Source organism: Phragmites australis, chromosome 17 (genome assembly GCF_958298935.1).
Source record: "Phragmites australis chromosome 17, lpPhrAust1.1, whole genome shotgun sequence".
Classification (NCBI taxonomy): domain Eukaryota; kingdom Viridiplantae; phylum Streptophyta; class Magnoliopsida; order Poales; family Poaceae; genus Phragmites; species Phragmites australis.
The window spans coordinates 14,417,176-14,438,839 of NC_084937.1; the positions used below are offsets into that span (position 1 = coordinate 14,417,176).

The 21,664-nt window shown below is 39.1% G+C and overlaps 1 protein-coding gene across 2 annotated transcripts; it reads left to right on the plus strand.

Moving 5' to 3' along the window:
* The first annotated feature begins 2,127 nt into the window (after positions 1 to 2,127).
* Positions 2,128 to 16,782, plus strand: LOC133896721 (putative disease resistance protein At3g14460). 2 transcript variants are annotated; one of them, XM_062337322.1, is made up of 9 exons: positions 2,131 to 2,519; positions 3,730 to 4,884; positions 6,236 to 8,524; positions 8,709 to 8,796; positions 10,803 to 11,020; positions 11,454 to 11,613; positions 11,696 to 11,785; positions 15,824 to 16,104; positions 16,215 to 16,782. In XM_062337322.1, the coding sequence occupies exons 1-9, from the start codon at positions 2,223 to 2,225 to the stop codon at positions 16,503 to 16,505; spliced, it is 4,869 nt and encodes a 1,622-aa protein (XP_062193306.1). In that variant the 5' UTR covers positions 2,131 to 2,222; the 3' UTR covers positions 16,506 to 16,782. The 2 variants fall into 2 exon arrangements, 1 of the variants encoding a protein (XP_062193306.1); XR_009905821.1 differs by lacking the exon at positions 16,215 to 16,782 and having other exon boundaries at positions 2,128 to 2,519; positions 11,454 to 11,522; positions 15,824 to 15,960.
* The last annotated feature ends 4,882 nt before the right edge of the window (positions 16,783 to 21,664 follow it).

The following is a 21,664-nucleotide window of genomic DNA, read 5'->3' on the forward strand; positions in this document are numbered from 1 at the left end:
TGATGTATTAATTTATTAATAATGCACGTTACAAAGGAACTCACTTTTTCACTTATAACCTAGGGTGTAGATAATTTTAGAAGTTAGTAAAACACATCAGAAGAATATTAGTAATTTTTTCTAGATTTTTTGGGAATATTTATGAGGTCTTAAAAATTACCATAAGTTGCAAAAGTAGTATTTTTTTGGGTAATTTTAGTTTGAATTCTACGTAAAATTTTTAGTGAATTCAATTAAATAAGTTTCTTATAAATTATAGAGAATGTACAAAAATTGACACATTTTTTGGTATTTTTTAGTTTAAATTGCACAAGATTTCTAGCTCTCAATACTGTTTTTTCAACTCTTGGTACTGTTCTAGCGGTTACGATTCATGCTCAGTCACTGACATGCGGGTCCAAGTGGCATTTTGGTGATTCTTTCGGTACGATGGCAAATGAGAGTGCGCCATTTGGAAGAGTAGCAAATAGTCAATTGCCCCTGGCTCATACCATGACTTAACCCATGTAGACAAGCTACACACAAGGATCTGTATGAACGAGATTAACGACTAGAGGGGAGGTGAATAGACGTCTCAATAAATTTCTTATGAAATCGATGATCTTTCCCTATTTGAATCACCCAACGCACCTCAAAACTCAAGCAGAAGCAAAAATAAAGAGAAGTTTTAACAAGAGAAAATCGAGGCAACACGACTCCACGGATGGTATATAAATCATAGGTTTCATTTAAAATTAATTCATGTGTCTTAGAACTCGAAAGATCACAACTTACAAATAAACAAGAAAAGATGAACACCATGCAACGAAACTCTCCATATTGATTGTCTAGAGGTAAGGGAATTCAAGACCCCATCATATAAATATATGTATACAAATTTTATGTCTCTAGCAACAAGAAGAATAACCTCACAAGGTGCTGAAATTTCAGCCAAAAACTAAAACGAAAATCAAAACTAAAAACTAAAAAACTTGCAAACTTTCGAGGGAACCAATAAGAGAGAAACTAGAAGGGGAATTCAAGCATATGCAAAAATATAAATTTCATTACTCAAAGATTTCAACTCTATTTTAGGCGGATTACAAATATTTATCTCTCAAAACTCTCACATATTACATAGGTTAAGTACTCATCCTTCTCTACTCTAAAATTCTGACTGTAAACTCTCAAATGGGTGGCACGAGGGGGTTTAAGTGACTGGTTCAAACTCTCTCATAGCTCTATCCCTCTATTTATAGCATAGGAAACTTAACTCATAAATTTTCTAGCTTTTTCCTAAAATATCTCTCTCATAGTATATTTCTACCTACCACCGAGGATATTTTAGTCTATTTTTTTCTCCATTTATCGGACGGTCGCGACGCCTTCATGACTTAGCTTCACGATGGTGCCACGCACTACTCCAATCCTCCCACGGTTTTGAGGCCAAACCGCGAAACTGCATGCATACTTCTCAAAGCGTGACTCGTCGCCTTGCTTACACCTTAAGCAAACGCTTCCATATCGACGCTTGTACCCCGTCATGCAATCCTGACAGCTGTCAAATCTCTCCCGCTCCTGATCCCTTGGACCGCCTTGTCACTTACACTGCACCCCTTTCGCTTGACTTTATCAACACGCCGTTTTCATCTATCTTTCATACTTTGCTTGACCTCTATGTGTACCATTAGAATCACTTTTGACTCCGTCTAGCCTATTTGATCGTCTGGCATCAAGTACCCTGCTTGGCACCGATCAGTTCCATAAGACAAACAAACACATATCTCCAACTACATCTGCAATTAGTTCCATAATCAAAATACTCATTTGAAATTCTAAATCAATTCAAATCATCAAAGCTCATGCAAAATCGAATACCATCGAACCAAATAAATACCAATATTAATCATTCATCATAAATAAATGAAAATACTTTTCAACTTAGTTTGTCATGATCTTACCAACTTTTCACGATCACTCGTTCCGTCTACGGTTCCATAGACCTTCAGCTTCTGGCCAAATTTTTTGGGGAAACCCCTTGGAATCTTATCGCCAACGGGTGTGCAGGAACGACTTGTCAGCACAAAATTTTGTTAACGTCCACGTCCATGACGACTCGCGTCCGCTCCTCTTGGGTCAATTCTTTGCGATAAAAATCAGCCCTCCGAAGTATGCACGCCACTTTCTCGGCCCTTCGTCAGGGCTGATGAGTCGGTCTTCTCGTCTTCTCCTCCAAGCTCGCCATGCCGCATGCCCACGCCGCCGCCGTCGTGGACCGGCTGCTACGCCGGCTGGCCTCCGATGCTCGCCGGCTGGAGCTGCCGGCGTACATAGACGAGGACGTGGAGCATGTGGGGCGAACTCTGGCGGGGTTGCAAGATGTGCTGGTAGACCTGGAGAGGCAGTACTTCAGGGTGAGCCCGGAAGTGCAGGAATGGATGGGGAAGATCAAGCAGATCGCCTATGTCATGGAGGATCTGCTGGATGAATTTGTAAACCACAACAGCATCGGATCTCAGAGGAGCGGCAGAATCGCAAAGGTTTGCTTTGATACTTAAAAGTAACTAGTACGATGATTCACGTTAATAGTGTGACTAATCTCACTGTAATATTTTATCATGATAATCTTTGATTAATTATATTTTATATTAATTCTTTATTTAGGTATTTGATTTTTTATAAGATTATATTATTTGATATAGATCTTTCTTTTTTCTAGTCTAACTCCAATATTATTTATTTTATTTTATTTGGACTCTTTATTTATATATTTTGCTTTCTAAATCGTATGAAAATTAAACTGCTAATTTTTTATAATTTTAACTCCGAATTTAGCTATTTATTAATCTTTTCTAAGACTATATTTGATATGGATATTTCTTTTTTCTATTTTAACCCTAATTTTAATTATTATTTATTTTATTTTATTTGAACTCTTTATTTAGATATTTTTCTTCCCAAAATATATAGAAATCAAACTGCTATTTTTTCATAATTTTTAATTCCGAATTTAGCTATTTATTAATTGTATTTGATATGGACTATTTGATTTAATTTAGATCGTTAGATATTTATAATAATAAGTGGTCTATTTTTTTTAATTAACGTGATAATTTTGTGGTCTTAAGAACGAAGAACAAACGTAGAAACTCTTTTTCTCCCTAAAATATTAAGATAATAGATACCTGTTGGAGTACTGTAAATGCTAGAGTAATGCTTATATATAATTTCTTAAGGAGTATCCGTTTTTTTAACGGCGCTTCCCACAGCGCGGTCTTCATTGCAGACCCGGGGGGTGTGGGACGGGAGCTCGAACCCCTACCGGCTCGACCCTAACCTCGGGTGTTGCACCGTGGAAGGTTGTAGGATTGTTGCAACGTAACGTGCCTAAATTAAGAAACCACCAAGAATCTAACTAAAATTAAGCAAGTTTTGGCATTTTACAGCCACATGCATGCCAACCATTTCGTTTGCAGACCATAATTTGGTTACAACTCACGTGAAAAATAATTGGTCTTGTTTTACACTTGCTCCTGTCAAATATCTTCACAAGAACTAAATTACCAGTACACATATTAATTCTCTGACATGGCTAATGCGTCATCAAAATTTAGTTAAAGCTAATACAATGCTGCATCAAATTTTTTATCTAAGTTTAGCAACTCTGTTTGTTTAAAAATTATGGTAACTATAACGAGTAATTAGAAACTAATTTTGTCTATGCTTGGTCATTTCAAATAAAATTTACAGGCAACAGCGCTCCGTTGGTCGTGTCCATTCCTCTTGCATAGCACTGGAGTAAAACAGATGAAATCAATTAAAAGGAGATTGGACGTTTCAGCAAAAGATTATATCATATTCAGTTTGATGCAGCACCATTGTCCTGATATTGAGCAATTTGATAATGGAGTATTTGATGGAGCTGCAATCGTCGGAAGAGATAGGGACAAAGCAAATATAAAGGACATGCTCTTGCGAAGTAATGCAGAAAAGTTATCAGTCCTTCCCATTGTTGGCCTTGTGGGGCTGGGGAAAACTACTCTTGCAAGATTAATTTTCGGTGAACAGGGAGAAGGGTGGAATTTTGACCTTCGTATGTGGATATGCTTAAATAGGAAATTTGACCTAAAAAAGGTTGCTAGTGATATAATCTCGCAATGTAATCACACAGAAGAAAAACTCTTAGATGCTCATGCAGACATTGAGATTCAAGATAACCTGCAGTTGCTAAAGAATCGATTGCAAGAATTACTTCGTGAGAAAAGCTGTCTAATTGTCTTGGATGACCTTTCTAGCACGGATAAAAGCCAGTTGGATGAATTGAAGGAAATGCTAACAGGTACAAAGGAGTGTACCAAAGTTTTAGTGACCACCTCCAGTGAAACAACAGCAGAACTTGTTTACACTGTTCCACCATACAAGTTGGATCCTTTATCTGAAGACGACTGTTGGACAATATTTTCTCAAAGGGCTTTTGGAAATGGGGATAGTATCAATGCAAGCCTTAAGGATATTGGGAAGCAAATTGTGAAAAGGTGTGAAGGAATACCATTATTAGCTCATTCTATTGGTTCAATTTTACAAAATCAAATTACAAATGTGTGGTTAGCTGCAAGGGATGAGGAAATATGGAAGTTAGAGAGAATAATTGTCACTAAAATGGAAGTGTTTTCACCATTCTATCAAATTTACTATGACTTGCCCTCAGCACTCAAACTGTGCTTTCTATATTTATCCATATTTCCTAAGGGATCTGCTATTGATAAGGAAAAGCTTATCCGACAGTGGATTGCGCTTGATATGATTGGATCAAAGCATGATTCCTTGCCTTCCTATGTGCACGGGGAGATGTGCATTCAGGACCTTTTGTCAATGTATTTTCTCCAAGTTCTAACGACGCACACTGTAAGTCACTAAATACTTGTTAGCTTGGGAGTCTTTCTTTTCATTTTTGAAGTATGCCCTTAACTAATACAATGTAAAAATATTTTATATCGAATAGTTTAATTGTTAACGTCATTCTTGTATATCTTTCATATTATAAAGATTTCTCAAACATCAAATATTAGTGTACAAATGCAAATAATTTACTTCTGTGGATTCATGAATATACAGCCTATTCTATAATCCATTGGGAGGAGAGATATTACTTTAGTTTGTCATATGGTAAATAGATTCAACATTTATTTTATTGTGAAACTTGTTAACTTGATAGTAACTTGTATTGGGATTACTGAGTTTAATTAGCACTTAGCAAGATTTTATTTAGGTAGCTGAATATGTGATGCGAGTTGACGAGAGTAGGGTATGTGTCAATTCGAGATAGACTTTAAATGTTTATAATTATTAGGACTAAATCGAGTCCATGATGTGACTTGAATGTTATTAAGAATGAGAAGGGAGATGTTAGTTTGGAAGGACAAGTCGTACTTCATGCCCAAGAAGGATCATTTGATATTTGGGATCACTACAGAGCCATGGTGAGTTGATGAAGATGTTAGTCATAGAATCAAAGTGGGTTGGATGAATGATATCCTCTATGACAGGAAGGTACCACACAAGCTAAAAGGCAAGTTATTTAGAATGGCGATTAGTCTGGTGATGTTGTACGGTGCAAAATGTTGGCCTACTAAAAGATCAAGTTAAGTGGAATTTATATATTGCAATGAATCTGTGGTCACACTGGGAAGGCTTAAGTTTGAAATGGAGATATAGGTGATAGGTTAGGGGCGGTAACAATTAACAAAAAGCTTGTCCAACATTGCATGAGATGGTTTGGACATATTCAATGAGCAATAGTACAAGGGGCAGTAGGGTCAGCCAAATTTGACATAGGAGAAAGAAGTTAAAACAGACTTGAAGGAATGTGGAGTATACCCAAATCATTATCCTTGTACAAAGGAGCGCATAAAAATTAGCAATCCCCATGCTCGAACTATGACCTAGGAAATCGTTCTTTCTGTTGTTGATGGGTTTCATCTCTAGCTGACCCTAACTTGCTTTGGACAAAAGCCTTAGTTGTTGTTGAATGCTTCAATGATACTTTACGGAAACCACCAAAAATAGAATGAGAGTTACGGAATTAGTGGTTATTTCTTTGGATGCACAAAACAACATAAATGATCAGAAGTTTGAAACAAACATTATGAAAAACATGCAACTATGAGGAGATCATATTATTTAGTTGCCAAACAATAACAACCAGATCAAACGAACACTAATGCTTAGATTGAATATATGTGCTATTTATTTTCAGGATGATGGAACAGATAACAAAATAGCTCCGACAACACTCTACATGCATAGCTTCGTCCATGAATTTGCAAGGCATGTTGCTTGCAATGATATTATAATTTTGGATGGTAGCAAAATGCAGAAGGGCAATGCCAAAAGGCAAACATTCCAATATGCACTATTGACATATTACAGAGGGCAATCAACACTTTCCAATTCACTACTTACCAGGGCAAGGGCATTACATCTCAGGAACTCTGAAGCTATAACGTTTCATAGTGAAGCATTTGAATTACTGAAGCACTTGCGTATTCTGAGTCTTAGTGGATGTTGTTTTCGAGAATTACCAGCCTCTATCAGTCATTTAAAGCATCTAAGATATCTTGATGTTTCAGGCGTACAAATTCAAACATTACCTTCCCCAATGAGTAGGTTGACAAACCTCGAGACACTGGATCTATCAAAAACATCTCTCGAGGAATTACCCTCATTTATTGGTAATTTTCGAAAGCTAAGATATTTGAACATGCAAGGCTGTGACAGACTGCAAAGTTTGCCTTCAGCCCTTGGTTATCTGCAAAGGCTTGAGCATCTTAGGCTGTCAAGTTGTAACAATTTCAGTGAGCTACCTGACTCCATTTGCAGTCTTCATGATCTACGTTTTTTGGATTTATCAAGGTGCACTGGGCTGCAACACTTGCCTCCTTTATTTGGTAACTTAATAAACTTGGAGGATCTAAGTCTGTCTAGTTGCTTCAACCTCAAGCAGCTACCAGAATCGTTTGGTAACCTTTACTTCCTTAGGTTCCTGAGTCTATCAGGTTGCTATGAGCTTCAACGGTTACCAGAGTCCGTTACTAACCTCGAGAAATTGGAAGTTCTTAAGCTCCGGAGATGCCACAGACTTCAAAATCTCCCACCCTCCTTAGCAACCATTAAATACCTTCGAGTTCTAGATTTGGCTGGCTGTGAAGCACTTCATGTAAGTACTGAGATATTAACAACCAATTTGGAGTATCTGAACCTTCAGCGGTGCTTAAAGTTGCAGACTCAACCATCCTGTTTTGAAAACTTCAATAAGTTGAAGTTTCTGAATCTCTCTCAGTGCCTCCCAACCATTGATTGTCTGACATCTGTTGGTTGCTTGTTAAACTTAGAATATCTAAACCTGTCAAAAAATTTCCTTGACCTACCTGTGTCTTTTACAAGGCTTCAGAAGTTGCACACATTGGACCTCACTGGTTGTGCTCCAATACGTCAATTCTCCAGTGTCCATCAAATATTGCCAGACATAATAGGTAAAATGACAGGACTCAAATATGTGCTGACGAATGATCCAGTGTTAGTGTCTTCTTTACCAAAACACATCCGGTTCTCCATTGGCATTGATGAACAATGGTACGTAACTACGGATGAGATTGTTGTTACAGACATCACAGGAGGGTCCAAGGGCTTAAGTATTGCTGAGAGACTGAACCTACATAACCGACTAGAGCTTCGTTTCCTTAGGTTGGAGTGGACTCTTACTTCTCATTCATCTGGAGATGAATCCGTTGATGATGTATTAGAAGAGGAAGTGCTGGAAGAGCTCCAACCAAACCACAATTTGGAGAATTTTGAGTTAGTTAAATATGCGGGCTATGTATTCCCTACATGGATGATGAACAACATGAGGACTTCACTCCCATACCTTGTTAGTCTTCGTTTGTTCCACCTGCAGAACTGCTATGATCTCCCTCCACTTGGTCAGCTAAGAAATTTGCGCTACTTGCACATAAAAGATATGCCCAACCTAAGAAACCTAAAGATGGGACTTTCGTGGGGGGAAGAACCCTTCAAGAAATTAAAACACCTCAAATTGGAAACATTACTAAACTTAATGGAGCTGTCCATATTATTGTTGCCGACTGGGAATGAGAATCAGCCATTCATGTTCCCCGCTCTTGAGGAGTTGTCAGTGCTGTCTTGCTCTAAGCTCATTTTCAAACCATCTCTACCGAAGTGTGCGAAATATGACATAAAAGACAGTAGCAGGACTCTGTCATGTGGGCAACCTTTGGGGCCATCGTGGTCTCTGTCACCAACAAAGGTGGAAATAAGTGGGTGCACGATACCTTCCAGTTGTTTGCAATGGCTTAAATCCTTGCAGACTCTAGAGAGAGTAGTAATTGATGCATGTGTGGGAGATGATGGTGCAGTGTTAACCTCTTTTGAGCTCCAGGAAATAAAGGACACTCAAGAGTCATCTATTCCCAGGATTCCAAATGAAACTTCATCTGGGACAAACATTTCACATGAACTGATCGTTCAGGTAACGAACCCATGTGCTTCACTTATCACCATATTTCTTTCTGCAACACATTCAATCTTATTCTTCTCCTATCGCCTGCCATACCAGACATGACAGATTAATGGACATGATCACATTTAATAAATTGATTAAAATTTCATAGTTTTTTATGGTCCTCTAATCTAGCTCTCTTGTACAAATGCAGAGTGGTGTCCCTAAAAATACTGGTAGTAGCAGCTCAATAATCCGGAAACTCTTTCCAAGGTTTAACTCCACTTCACAACACTTAGCAGGTTAGCACAAAAATATTTGTTGCTCTATATTGAATATGAAGCCTCTATGGCAACTAAAGTTATTGCATAGTGTTTGTCGCTTTAGATTGAGCAGGAAACCTCTGTGATGTTGCTCTATTTTCGTGCTTGTAACTGGCTTTTATCTACTTTTGTGGAAACAGATTATCCTATTTGTTGCTAGGTATCTTTTAAGCAAGTTAATATGCTTGTGTATACAACAAAATAGAAGTGACGCTATGTATTGTCTTGAAGTTCCTTAAAAACAGAAGCGGAGTAAACTGTCTAGAAGTTGTACACTAAAAAAACACAATAAAAGGCTAAAAATCCCTTGTAACATTCCGATGTGGAACTAAACTCACCAACTACTACTGCATGGTAGCATGTAAAGGTGATTCTCCAACATCAATACCATATAAGCCACGTTGGGCACCTCAAGTTGGGTGAAAAAAATTAGTCTGCATCTAGTGGGTCTTCTTTGATTTTAGATTTCATACAGCATTGCCCTGAGATAGGACACTTGCTCTATCATAAGTAGTGTTACTCCCCACACTGGTGCAGGTGTCAGAGTCCTGCCTCATGTGCAGGTGTCCGACTCGGCAAAGTTTTTTTTTGGATACACCAAATAATGCTTGGAATCTGGCATGGGTATTTAAACCCAACATGGGTTGTGTGGGTGTCCAACTCACCAAAATTTATTAGGACTCTGGTGTCATAGTAACGCCGATTTATAAGCAAAGCTATCATCGCAAATTTATGTTGTAGATAATAAAGCATCTGTAAACATTAGCTTACCTCATACAACCTCTTTTGTGGACTACCTATCATCCTAGAATAATACTAATATATTTGGATTTTTCACAAGGAATTTATATTTGTGGTCTTGTGGATTTATTATTAAAGGCATTCCAACATAAGTATATCTCGAATAATCTTTTAGCTACAGAAAGTAAATGGTCAGGTGCATACAATTTTTTATTGTAAAAACAAATAGAGCCAGTGATTATTTATAAAATTGAAGTGTTCTATCTAAGACTAATTGGGTCCCAGACTTACCAAGTTAGTAACCCTCTTTGTCTCCTATACTTATCCCTGTTCATGATAGCACACATAGATTACACTATTGATCTATCACATCCATACTCAAATGAAGAAAAGTATAACATAATATTATTAAAGAGTCAGAAACAGGCCTTATGACCATGTTTTACATCAAAGGTTGGTTGGCCGCATAAAAGTATTGAGTACTTCCGCATGAAAGTAAAGATAAGCTAGTTTATTAAGTTAAAGGTTGCATTGTAAGCTATTTATTAGATAGATTTGGGATTTGTGATATTCTACACTAAGCTAAGAAATCAAATCAAGCTATACATTAAAACTAGCATAAAGGATAGTCATTGGAAATTGTATATTTATTATGCATAAAAAATGTTGAACAGATAAAGTGGTTTAGATGCCTTTAATACAATTTAGGCTGTTGTGGTATACTGAGCTGAAATACAAAGCATAGATTTTACCTAAATACTCTCTTTGATTCCAAATACAGGTCCACCTACCCTTCCTTGCTCTTCTGCTAAAATAAGTCCATAAACAAGTTAAAAGCACCTTTTTCTACTTCTCTTTTTATGTTTTGACCCTATTTAGATTGCATACTCAATGCAGTGAGCATGCTAACAACCTTAATTATGATAATGATTGATGGGAAACAAGGTCATTATAACCCACACCTTAGTTCCCATATACGAGGCCAAATGGACATTTGGAATTAAAGGGAGTATATCATGAAGCATTAATATTTAATAAGCTTTCACCAATCTTTTGTCGCCACATTTGCTATTCCAAGAACTATGTCCATCTGCTCTACCATGTTGAAAAGCAAACATTTGGAAGTAAATTTAGTTGTGAGATAAATATTACAACAATGAAAAATAAGGAAGTGCTAGAATTTTTTTGACTATCATACCTTAACAATTTCCTTTTTCAATGTCTCTTTTTTTCATCCTCTGAAGTAAGCACACCATCCAAGGCTCCATCAACTTTGCGCGGACAGTCCAGGTCCAAAATGTCCGCACAGATACCTGGTATAGGATCCTTAAGCATTAAGCAAGTCCAGAAGGCTACTCAGAAATTTTCACCTTCATGTAAGTTAGGTGAAGGAAGAATCTGGACCGTCTACAAGGCTGTATTACCAGATAACCAGATTATTATTGTCCGGAGAGCCAAAAAGGTGGTTCTGTGTTCTCACATTCTCATATTTCTGTTTACATGCTTATGAATACTTGTTAGTTTATTATTCCTCATGCACACTTTGTTCTGCTGATAACCTAACTCTGGATCGTACTTGATTTATTTATTGTTACAATAAAGGGAGAATAGTCCCCAACCTCCTCATAGGAAATGGTAAGCAGTTTATATAGCATGACATCAGGATAAAGACACCAACAACAGAAGGTTGCATCTTAAGGATAATCTAAATGGTAAAAGTCAGCACATTAACCTCAAGGGTGAAATCGACCAACCTGCTAGTCGAATGAATTATATAAGCTTGAGTATCTGTAAATTAATACAGCATAATTATGCACTAGTAGTGACCAGAAAGTTTCAGGAATGTGCTTTTATTTTTCACCAGCAAACGATTACATGCTGTTCTCTGTTGCCAGGGTTGTGTTCAAGATGCAAAAATCCTCATGGAAGTGAAGCTCCTTGCAGAAGTTAATCACTGGAGTTTGGTGAGGTTTCTAGATTTTATTGATAAAAGGAATGAGTGTATTATGATTACAGAGTATGTTTCAAACGGTACTCTTAGACAACACTTGAATGGTATGTTAAGTTTTCTTACATTGTTCTCTTTTTTGTTGGAAAGTTTCAATTACTTGAATCCTTTTTCTAAACCTATCTGCAGGCCAACATGAGAGAATCCTGGATTTTAATCAACGCGTAATGATTGCTATTGATGTTGCTATTGCCTTGACTTACCTCCATTTGTCTACTGGTAAGAAAGCAGTATCTTATTGTGTGAACAACAATTCAACATGCTTTCAAAAAATTGTACCATACTCAGATACACTTGTGATATACCCACCTCCCCCCCCCCCCCAAAACAAAGAAATTTCAAACATTGGCACACTATCCAAATGCAAATTTGACTGCTAATTTGCATTTTAGAATGTCTATGAAACCTTGTAAAGTTCAATAATGTGAATGAATGAAAAAGAGTATATTTCTGAGAACTACATTTAGTTGATGTAGACTATCACAAAACTATACTTTTTGTGACACATTTTGACATAACTACACAATTTTTCCCACATTATCACAAAACTATTTTATAGCTAGCACTGTTAGTTTGGATGTAAAGTGACATTCTCTCCCGCTTTGTCTCCAATAACTTCAACCATATCCTTATGCGGTTGAAAAGTGACTGTACGGGGGATCTTTTTACTTTCTACACACTTGTAGGAGGGCCTTTGCTTAAAATGAGATATATGGGAGCAAATCAATTTGTTGACCTTTTGGTTTTCCCATGTCTTCTGGTATTTAGTAGCAAAAACTATGATACTACAAATGTATTATTGTGGTAAAAACCATCCCTGACATCTCAAATACACACCACTGCAAACTTGGATTGGGCCACACTGATTAGGGTGTTACATAAGCACTATTACAAATAAAAACTTGTTATGAAAAAGCTCATTATCTATGTTACTCTAATTATGTTTCCAATTCTTGATTCTGGAGGTGTTTTTTGTCCAGCCCCCATTTTGGGTTCCATTGTGCATTTCATATCAATCCTTGGATCAGTACCAGATACGCACATTTACAACAAATTGACATCACAACCATACATCCGTTTATGACAATACCATAAAAAGAGTCTTCAAAGGTCTTACAACACATAGTCTAGTATAAACCACGGCAGACGGACCTTATTGAAAACAAACATGACAAAGGAAATAAAGGTCGCCCAATGCCTGGAAGCAATCTTGGGTGCGGACGTAGCCCAAGAGAAGACTTCATCATCATCATTACCGATGTTGTACTCTAGCTCAAATGAATCAATAATCAAAAGTGAGTACTTAAGGTACTCATCAAGTCCTAACCCTACTTCAAGGGGTTTAAATGCATAAGGGATATAACCAGGGATAAGGCCATAAAGTTTAGTTTTTGTGTAAAGTCAGTTTTTACGGGAGGGCTGGTTTTGCATAACAACATTGAAAGCGTTTGGTAAAACAAGATTTAAGTCAATTTATGTTTGTTGGCCCTAGGGGAGATACATTCATCTCGCCAATTCTCAAGTTTTATTAGCTGGTGGACACAGGGTCGTCTTCAACCCATGGTGTTTCCCTAGACTTCCCAAAACATGGGTGTATAGCCCACACACATTCTTCAAGGAGGTACACACACAATTGGGCTAATCGTTGTGTAGCCGAAGTGCCTCGCGTCCATGACCATTGACACGGCTATCCAGATAGGTTTAAATTTTGTAGAGGTTGTACACTTTACCCACAAGATATGTTTCGCCTCCAACCTTAGCTATTGGTGAAGTGGACATAATAAGGTCTCGTATCCACCCAACATTGCCATGATATTCACCCACGGGATACTAAATCAAGGGCTCATGATCAACATGGCTCAAAAAAACTTTGGACTCTCTTGCCAGACCACGGGACATCACTTAGGTCATCTGTGTCTTCCCTTGGTTCCCGTTGCATCTCCTGCCTCTGAATAGATTTTGGGTTCAGCTACTAGGGTGTGAGGCCAAGCCCTTCCCATAAAAGGGACATGTGGTTACACAAGGATTACTTAGTATGACGGCACAATGAATCGGTCCTTATACGGCTAGGGCAAGAGTCTCCTAGTAAGAATACCACAAAGGCAAACCCTACCCTTAAAGCAAACCCACCAACATGGGACATCTTACTCACCCTCGCAAGATTAGACTTTTGGTTCTATTAATTTCACACATTTTAACACACTCGCACCACCAAGCACATTCAACATATTTCACACTTTTCGCAAAGCATGATTAAGATGATTAAATATCATGATTCAACTCTAAAGAGTATAACTCTTAAGCATACTAGTAACCAAGGTAGTCAACTAAACAATCAAGCATAGTTAATGTTGGGGATCTTCTAGGGTTTTAAGGTAAACAAAAAAATCAACAACAAGATGTGGCATAATCAAGCTAGGTCATAATTCTTCAACAATTTAAATTAACTAAATTAAGAATGCATAATTATAGCATTGTAGATGAACAACAAAGGAACAAACTAAAAAAAAAAGAAACTCCAAAAAATACCAAACTAGGATAGAGAGATAGGTCATGATTTTAGATGAATATAAATGAAGAAATCACTAAAATCGGAGTTAAAACGGAGAAAAAAAAGGAGCTTTGGAAGATCGACTGGAAGGGTAATTCCATAAAAAGGGGAAAGAATATTCCTTAGATTTAAATGGATTTTTAATTAATTATTATTTTCAAAAAATCAGGAAAAATGTTATTTGAATGACAAATGGGCCTAGACCAACAGCCAAAGTCAACTAGAAAAGTTGACTTAGTCAAGGGAAACATTGATTGGGTCAAAATGGTTGACTCGGATCCATGACCAATAGTTAAAGTATTGCAGGTCAGCCCATAAGCTTAGTCTTGGCCCACCGTGGACTTAGGTTAGAACAGGCTTCGTCAGTTGCGGCAGAACAGACGGTGTCGGACCTGGCGGCGGAGACAACATATGAACCGTGGTCATCTCGTCACTAGAGAAGAAAAAGGTGGCGGCAAAACAAGGATATATAAGAGTAGGGCTTTAGCACCAGAGGTACAGAAGGAAACTACATGACGCAAGCACCATGAGCTCGACGGTGGCGCCCGTTTTGGTGGCGGCACTAGGAGCAGCGAGAAAATCTCGCCAGAGTAGGTGATGACAATGGCAGCACTAGTTTTAGTCATTTTTTTTTTAAATGAGTGAGTGACAATAATGTGTGGGTGTGATGTGTGAAGGGATAAAAGTTGGAGGGAGCATATGGTAGAAACGCTTCCCTTACAAACTCAAATATTTAAAGTAGTAAAGAATCCAAATGATTCTAGTTCAGAGACAATAAAAAATGTCATTGGATGCCCCTGGACATGCCAGGTATGGCTGAACTTGGTTCGGACCACACCCTTTATTACCTAAAAACAGTACCACTCTCATTGTTCCAATTTGCAGTGTTTTGTACTTAATTTTGCTTTGATACTATGGTGACAATAGCCTTCAATGATCCTACAATCCCATGGCATGGATAGGGTGGTACCTTTGAGACAAATTTTACAGTACATGTATTCAATTCAGTCTGTGAATATCAAGAAAGGATTGTTCATTGGGTCAAGTGTTCCATAATGCACTTCGGTTTTTGGTTGATGATCAGAATACGATTCGCACCAACTACATATCACTATATTAATTCCACTATATTAGGTACGCTATTTTGTAGATAGTCAGTACTTTATTTCTGGTATCTGATCCTGTGATGTGTGTTGTGGGCAGTAAGTTGATGATATTAGCACATTGTTCCATTATCCAAACAAAATTAAGTGACATAGAAGTAGACCCATGGACGAAAAACTGTGTGATATGGTTTTTTGACAGAGTTATGTGTTGTCAACACCATACATCAATTGTTGAAGACTTTTTTTTTTTTGAAAGAGGAAGCTTTATTAACTCTCAATATTATATCGAGGTGATACAACACAATAGTATCCTCCCGGCCTTTGCATAGCTAATATGCACATAGCCAAAACAAAAAACCAAAGTGGCAAAGCTAAAAAGGGAGGCAACAAGCTAGAATGAAAACTCTTAGACACGATTATTGAGATTGGCTTCAATGTGTATCCTAGACTTCCATCCAAACTGGTTAAAGAGCTCTCGAGACACTCGCTCCAAACATGTGCTTGCCATTGCTCAAAACAATTATGTCGTTCTGTTTCGTCATGCATGGTTAAATATTCTAAATAGCGTATTAATTATTATTGCCTTATTCTTCTAAACAGGGGAAGTGGCAATTTGTTACAATTTGAACACAAAGAACATTCTGCTGACCGAGACCTACAGAGCGAAAGTTTGCTCTTCAGGATTGTCAAGATGTGGTCGTGCTGTTCCATGGAGAGGGACGTTGGGCTACATGGATCCAGAGTACTTCCGGACCTGTGAGCTTACTGTGAAATCTGATGTCTACTCTTTTGGTATAGTACTCTTAGAAATCCTATCTTCTCACGGACCGCAAGACTGGAACTTTTGGATGAAGCAACAGAGGAGCAGCATTGTCCAGTGGGTAAGTTGGACAATAAATTTCATATTGTCACGATGTTCTTTTCCTTATTGTTTCAAAATTTCATATAGAATGTCACTTCAGACAATGTTCTTAATTCTGTATGGACGCAGGCTCTCGAGATGTTTTGTGACGACCTTGTGAATGAGATATTCGATTACCGATTGGAGGGTGATGTGGACGAAGAAGTGCTCATAGACTTGCTCAGATTGGCACTAAGTTGTGTCGCTTCCAGTGGCGATGATCGCCCAAGCATAGAAGAGGTCGGGGAGAGGCTATGGAAAATATGGAAGGATCATAGAATGCACATAGGAGAACCATTCGAGTACGAAAGAAGCTGGGCAGAGTTTGTTGAAGAGGAGGGAATTTTGCGGCACAACCAGTACGAGCGGGAGAGAAGTTAGGATATAGAGATGGCAGTGGGTTCCTGTTCTCCGACAACAAAGCACGGCGAATGGTCTGGGTATAGCAGCCGACAACAGTTTGGATTGACCCAAGACCCCTATGTTGGTTTCGATTCAGTTCATTCACCAATATTACACTATATTGTCAGTACAAAGTTTCCACTCAGGCACTCACTGTGAATATACAATTTTATTACTTATTGAACTTTAATATGTATGATTGTAAAAATATTTGTATCTGTTTTACATTTGCAATGAAAGTAATATTTATATCTAAGTAGTCTCAACACAATAATAATCTTGCCCTATCAAAATAAGCATGGTCCTTTTTCTCTCTCAACTAATGAGATCATTTTCTAGTTTTGTTTTAACGTTTTAATAGATTAATGGAAAAATTACTTTTGCTACTATGACTAATATCTTTTTTCACTTTTTATCCTTTATGCTGTGACTCTTGTTTGGTTTCACCTCTAGCCTACCCAACAAGCTTGGGATTAAAAGGCTTTGTTGCTGCTGCTACTACTAAAGTGAAGGTGATGGCTTTAGCTCAGAAGTCGTTAGTACTTATAAATCGATGTAGTATGATTCTAGCATTTCTCTATTTTCCAGCCTCCAGTGCTATCAGTTCGGGTTCGGTTAATGTTGCCTATATTAAGAGCCAAGCACTTAGCAATCCCCAGTTCCATTCTCATTACCGAAAGTAAGGAGTACAGAGAGAGCTCAAGCCACAAGATACAGCCTGGGGAGCTGGTAGAACAGACTTCACAGCAAGTGACCAGGATCAACGAGTAGCCACTGAAGGTAGTCAGAGCTCAAAACAAAATATTAGAATGCACCTTCTCAGGCTGTTCCGGACGTGCAGGACATAAAAACGGCAGGGTACACAGGTACTGATCAGGTCTAATCTCAAAATTTATGCTGGAGCCTATACTCCTTCAGTAGCAATTCAACTGACAGCGTGAACTGTCCGTCCGATAGAGAAAATCCGAGGGAGCATTGCTTCCTATGCCACATTGATGAATTACAGGCATCACCGGTCAAAATGCATGCATGGTCCGAGGGAGCATTGCTTCCTATGCCACATTTGATTTGAAGTTGTATGGATGAATATCTCTATTATATACAACACGAGTTATTTTTCGTATTACCTCTTTATCTAGTCTCCTCACATCTAATAAAAAATCTCTAAAATTCAAATAATTTATCCATTTTTGCTATCTACTCTTATCCTCTAGTCTCCCCACCCTGATACCAGATACAGATACATGACTCAGTTTACTAATGAAAATAAATGAAAAAAAAAATTAGGAGGAAAATTAGCAGATAATCTTTTCCTCATTTTTCAAATTCCATCTGAAATTAAACTACGACATCTCTCCTAACATATTCGTTCTGTGGTGCTCCCATATTGCATCCACATTTTCATACCTTGAGTTTATACTTGATGTTACCGTGTTCAATGTTTATATTTTTGTTAAAGGGCACTTAGCTAGTACTGTGTAAATTGCAAGTGGGAAATGGAAATCATGCATCATGACGTTGCAAGAATGTGCATAGCATGATGCAATATTTTTTAAGGAAAATGTCTATTTTACTCCACTTAAGTTTGTTGGTTGTCCGAATAACCTCCGAAACCAGAAACCACCTCTTGGCGTTACGATGGAGGTGTGAGTGTATGTCTCTGTAAGACCTCTTTTCTGGGATCTTTTATACCTCTTGTATTAGTCTCTGGATTAAATACTGATACATATAGTACAACATTCGTGACATCATAGTCATACATCATATAAAAAGATTACAAAATATCTTAAAACCATACGATATATTACAAACATAGCCTACTGGCCAATAAAAGAATAGTGGAACAACAACCCAAAACTACAAACAACTAGGGTGCGAATGTGACTACTAAACCTACTCATCATCCGCGCCATTGTCTCCCGTGAATTTGACATCCACCTTCTCATCTGAATGATAACAAGAATGAGTACGAAAGGTACTCAACAAGTCATATGCTACTTGAAGATGTTGATAAATGCATAAAGGGTAACTCAAGAACAATGCTTTACGGTTTAGTTTTAAGCATAAAATAGTTTCATGTAGATATCCAGTTATATTCTCTACTGTTAACCTTAAAACAGATTAAACAAGATAACAAGGTATATCTAGGGTTTTTTTCGATCCTAAGAGAGGCTGCACCTCACTTCACAGTCCCTATCATTGTGTCTGGTGTACCTCTAATACTACACAACTCCTGACAGATCGAGCCAGCAACCTGATCATACGAACATCTAGCCCAAACATTCACTCGTCAAAGATACACACACACCTTGAGTCTAACCAAGTGAGGTCATTGATTTGCATTTCTATGACCATGAACAAAGCTATTCGAATAGATTTACACTCTGTATAGGTTGTACACTGTACTCATGTGATATGCTCAACCTCCAACCGTTGCAATCGGAGGAGCGAATCATACCGAGACACTTCAATCACCTTCCCTTGCCGGACTATACTACAAGACACACCAAGTGTTGTAGGTCTCGTATTGGGTGCACTACCCCATTGACCATCGTCGGGTGGCTAGGTCGGTAAACACCCATGTAGAGCATCTGATAGATGCCTAGGCCCTTGCTGCTCTGCTGGCCTCCTAGTAAATTGTCCAGCTTGGTCGGGAGATAAAAAAAAGTCAAGTCATGCCCATACATGACACATGGTTGCACTTGAGTGGCTTAGCATGACGGCACGATGATCCAGTACTTATATAGCCGAGGCAGGCATCTTCAACGTTGGCAATGAGTACCACATGGTAACTCAAGCCCCCAAGAGCATCCTCATCAGAGGACTATATTGGCTCGTGGGCTAATGGCAGCTGGCCCAACCCACAGGGATACGACCTTCGGCCACTGGGCTGGCTAGCAGGCTGGTCGCTAACGGGCTGAGCCATGACCTGCTCAATCGGGCCACGCCAATGTGGCTAGAGCCTAGCCGCGCAAGCGTGCAAGTGGGCTTCCTGGCAGAGCAGAGCAGAGCAGCGAAAAGGGAGTCGGATGTGAGGAATTCACGGTGGCGCCTCACCGAAGAGCTCACCGAGACAGGGAAACAACGACCTCCTACCTCAAGACCCTACTACTGGGTTTCTACTAGTTATGGGGGATCCATTTTGCGTGTCCTGGTTAGTACTAACCTATCGTCGGTGCGTGCCCATATCGGTGCCGGAGAAGATGGCAACGGCGCAAAATTGGGTAGCACCTCCCCTTGACATTGTGCTCTCTGGGCCACCTACAAAGCAATCCTACGCTATTCTAGGGGTGGGGGGTCCTTGGCATAGAGGTCGGCACAGGAGAAGGGGAAGGTAGCTGGCAGCAATTTCATCATGGCGGCGGCAAAGAGGATGCTTTGGCTGCCCTATGCCGCATGAAGGTGAGTCACAGTGGGTTACAAGCGAAGGGCAAAAGGGAGAAGGTGGCTAGGGCTCACCAGCATTGAAGGGGCTCAGGCGGCCGGAGAAGAGGAAGGGCGGCGATGGAATTCCTCGGATTCTAGCGTCACCATGCGGGTTGATGATGCCAAGATCCAGTGGGTTCCTTCTTCCACGATCCCTCTCCTTCTCTTGCTACCTGGGTGGAAGCACGCGACGGCGGTGGTGAAGACAGGCGCAACAGCATTGACTCTCTACGGAGGGTGTAGGCGCTAGAGGAGGGAGGGGGAGAGTGCGGCCTGTAGTCTCCATTAAATAGGAGGGAGAGAGTGGGGTGAAGAGGTGGCCGACCTGATGTCATGCTCAAATAGTGTAGTGGTGGAGCGGCGCCCACCAGAATTTCCACGGCACAAGTGGCAATTCGACCACCGGCCATCTGCGGAGGAGCGGTTGTTGAAGTCACCCGCTATCAGTGCATCTTCTCGAGCTATGCGCTTGTGAGCGCAGAGGGAGAGAGAGAGAGGAGAGGAAGGACGGACAGTAAGTCATCGATGCTTAAATGCAAGTGGGAATGATGGCGGTGGATCATATAGTGCGAGCTGGAGGAGGAGGAAAGGTCTAGGTGCGGGGGTCCGTGTGGTGGTGAGAGGAGAGCGGGTGGCGTGGCACACTGGTGTGCCAGCTAGGCTACGTGAGCGTGCGTTGCGGCCCATGTGTGGAGGAGTGGAGGGGCGAGCCGGGCCGGTCTGCTGTGGGCCAGAAGAGAGAGAGAGAGAGAGAGAGAGAGAGAGAGAGAGAGAGAGAGAGAGAGAGAGATGGGCCATGCTGAGGAGGAAAAGGGCGGCCCAAGAAGAAGAAAAGAATTTGGAATTGATTGGGGTAAATTCAAATAGATTTATTTGAATTTGGATTTGGATTTGAACTTGGATTTGGATTTGAACTTGAAGCCCTGATTTGTGAGAGAGGTTTGAATTCAAGGGATTTGAATTTAATTGGATTTCAGCTGAATTGAATCTAAAGAATTTGGATTTGAATTTGAGAGACATTCAAATTCAAATCTCCACACAAGGAAACATAATAACAAATAAACCAAAGATGCATATGATCAATTTATTGTAGGGATTAATTCAAAAATTAGTTTAGTGCTCTTTGAAATACTTAGCCAAAATAATATATTTGAATATACATATACATGCATATATATATTCAAATATATATTGATTTTATGTTGGTTAAAATAATTAGATTTCTAAAAAAAATGAGTGAATTTTTGTTTAGTGTGCCAGTTAGACTCTACCTAAATGGCTATCGGCCTGTCGGCCTTGCTCAGGCTTTTTTCGGACCAATTGTATGTTCTTGGGTCTACTAAATAGTCAACTAAAATTTATTTCCCTCATTTATAGTACTAATAAATCACAAGATGAATTAGTAATTTTCGCTGGAAGATCCATGCCCAATTTAGTTAATTAATAATCCTTTGGGCAAATAAAGCAAGAGATTCATGAGTAAGATATCTTCAGTTCTAGAGTCTAAACTGAGTTTTCCAGGTTTGAGATATTTAGCTTGTAGGATAGGAACTTTAAAGTTCGCGTTGTATCGTTGAAATCTAAGCGGTAAGAATCCAACCGATACTTTAGCCTAATGAATAGACCACGTATCCTCGAAGAAGGCATGCCCTAGCAAGATAAAGAACAGGCTAGGTGTAACCTGTAGAACTTATAATAACGGTAACAGAAGA

Bases quoted from the DNA above. Each gene is read 5' to 3' on its own strand.
- LOC133896721 (XM_062337322.1), top strand. From the start codon at position 2,223: ATGCCGCATGCCCACGCCGCCGCCGTCGTGGACCGGCTGCTACGCCGG. The intron at 4,885-6,235 runs GTAAGTCACTAA...ATTTATTTTCAG, and splicing joins AAGTTCTAACGACGCACACT to GATGATGGAACAGATAACAA. The intron at 16,105-16,214 runs GTAAGTTGGACA...GTATGGACGCAG, and splicing joins GGAGCAGCATTGTCCAGTGG to GCTCTCGAGATGTTTTGTGA.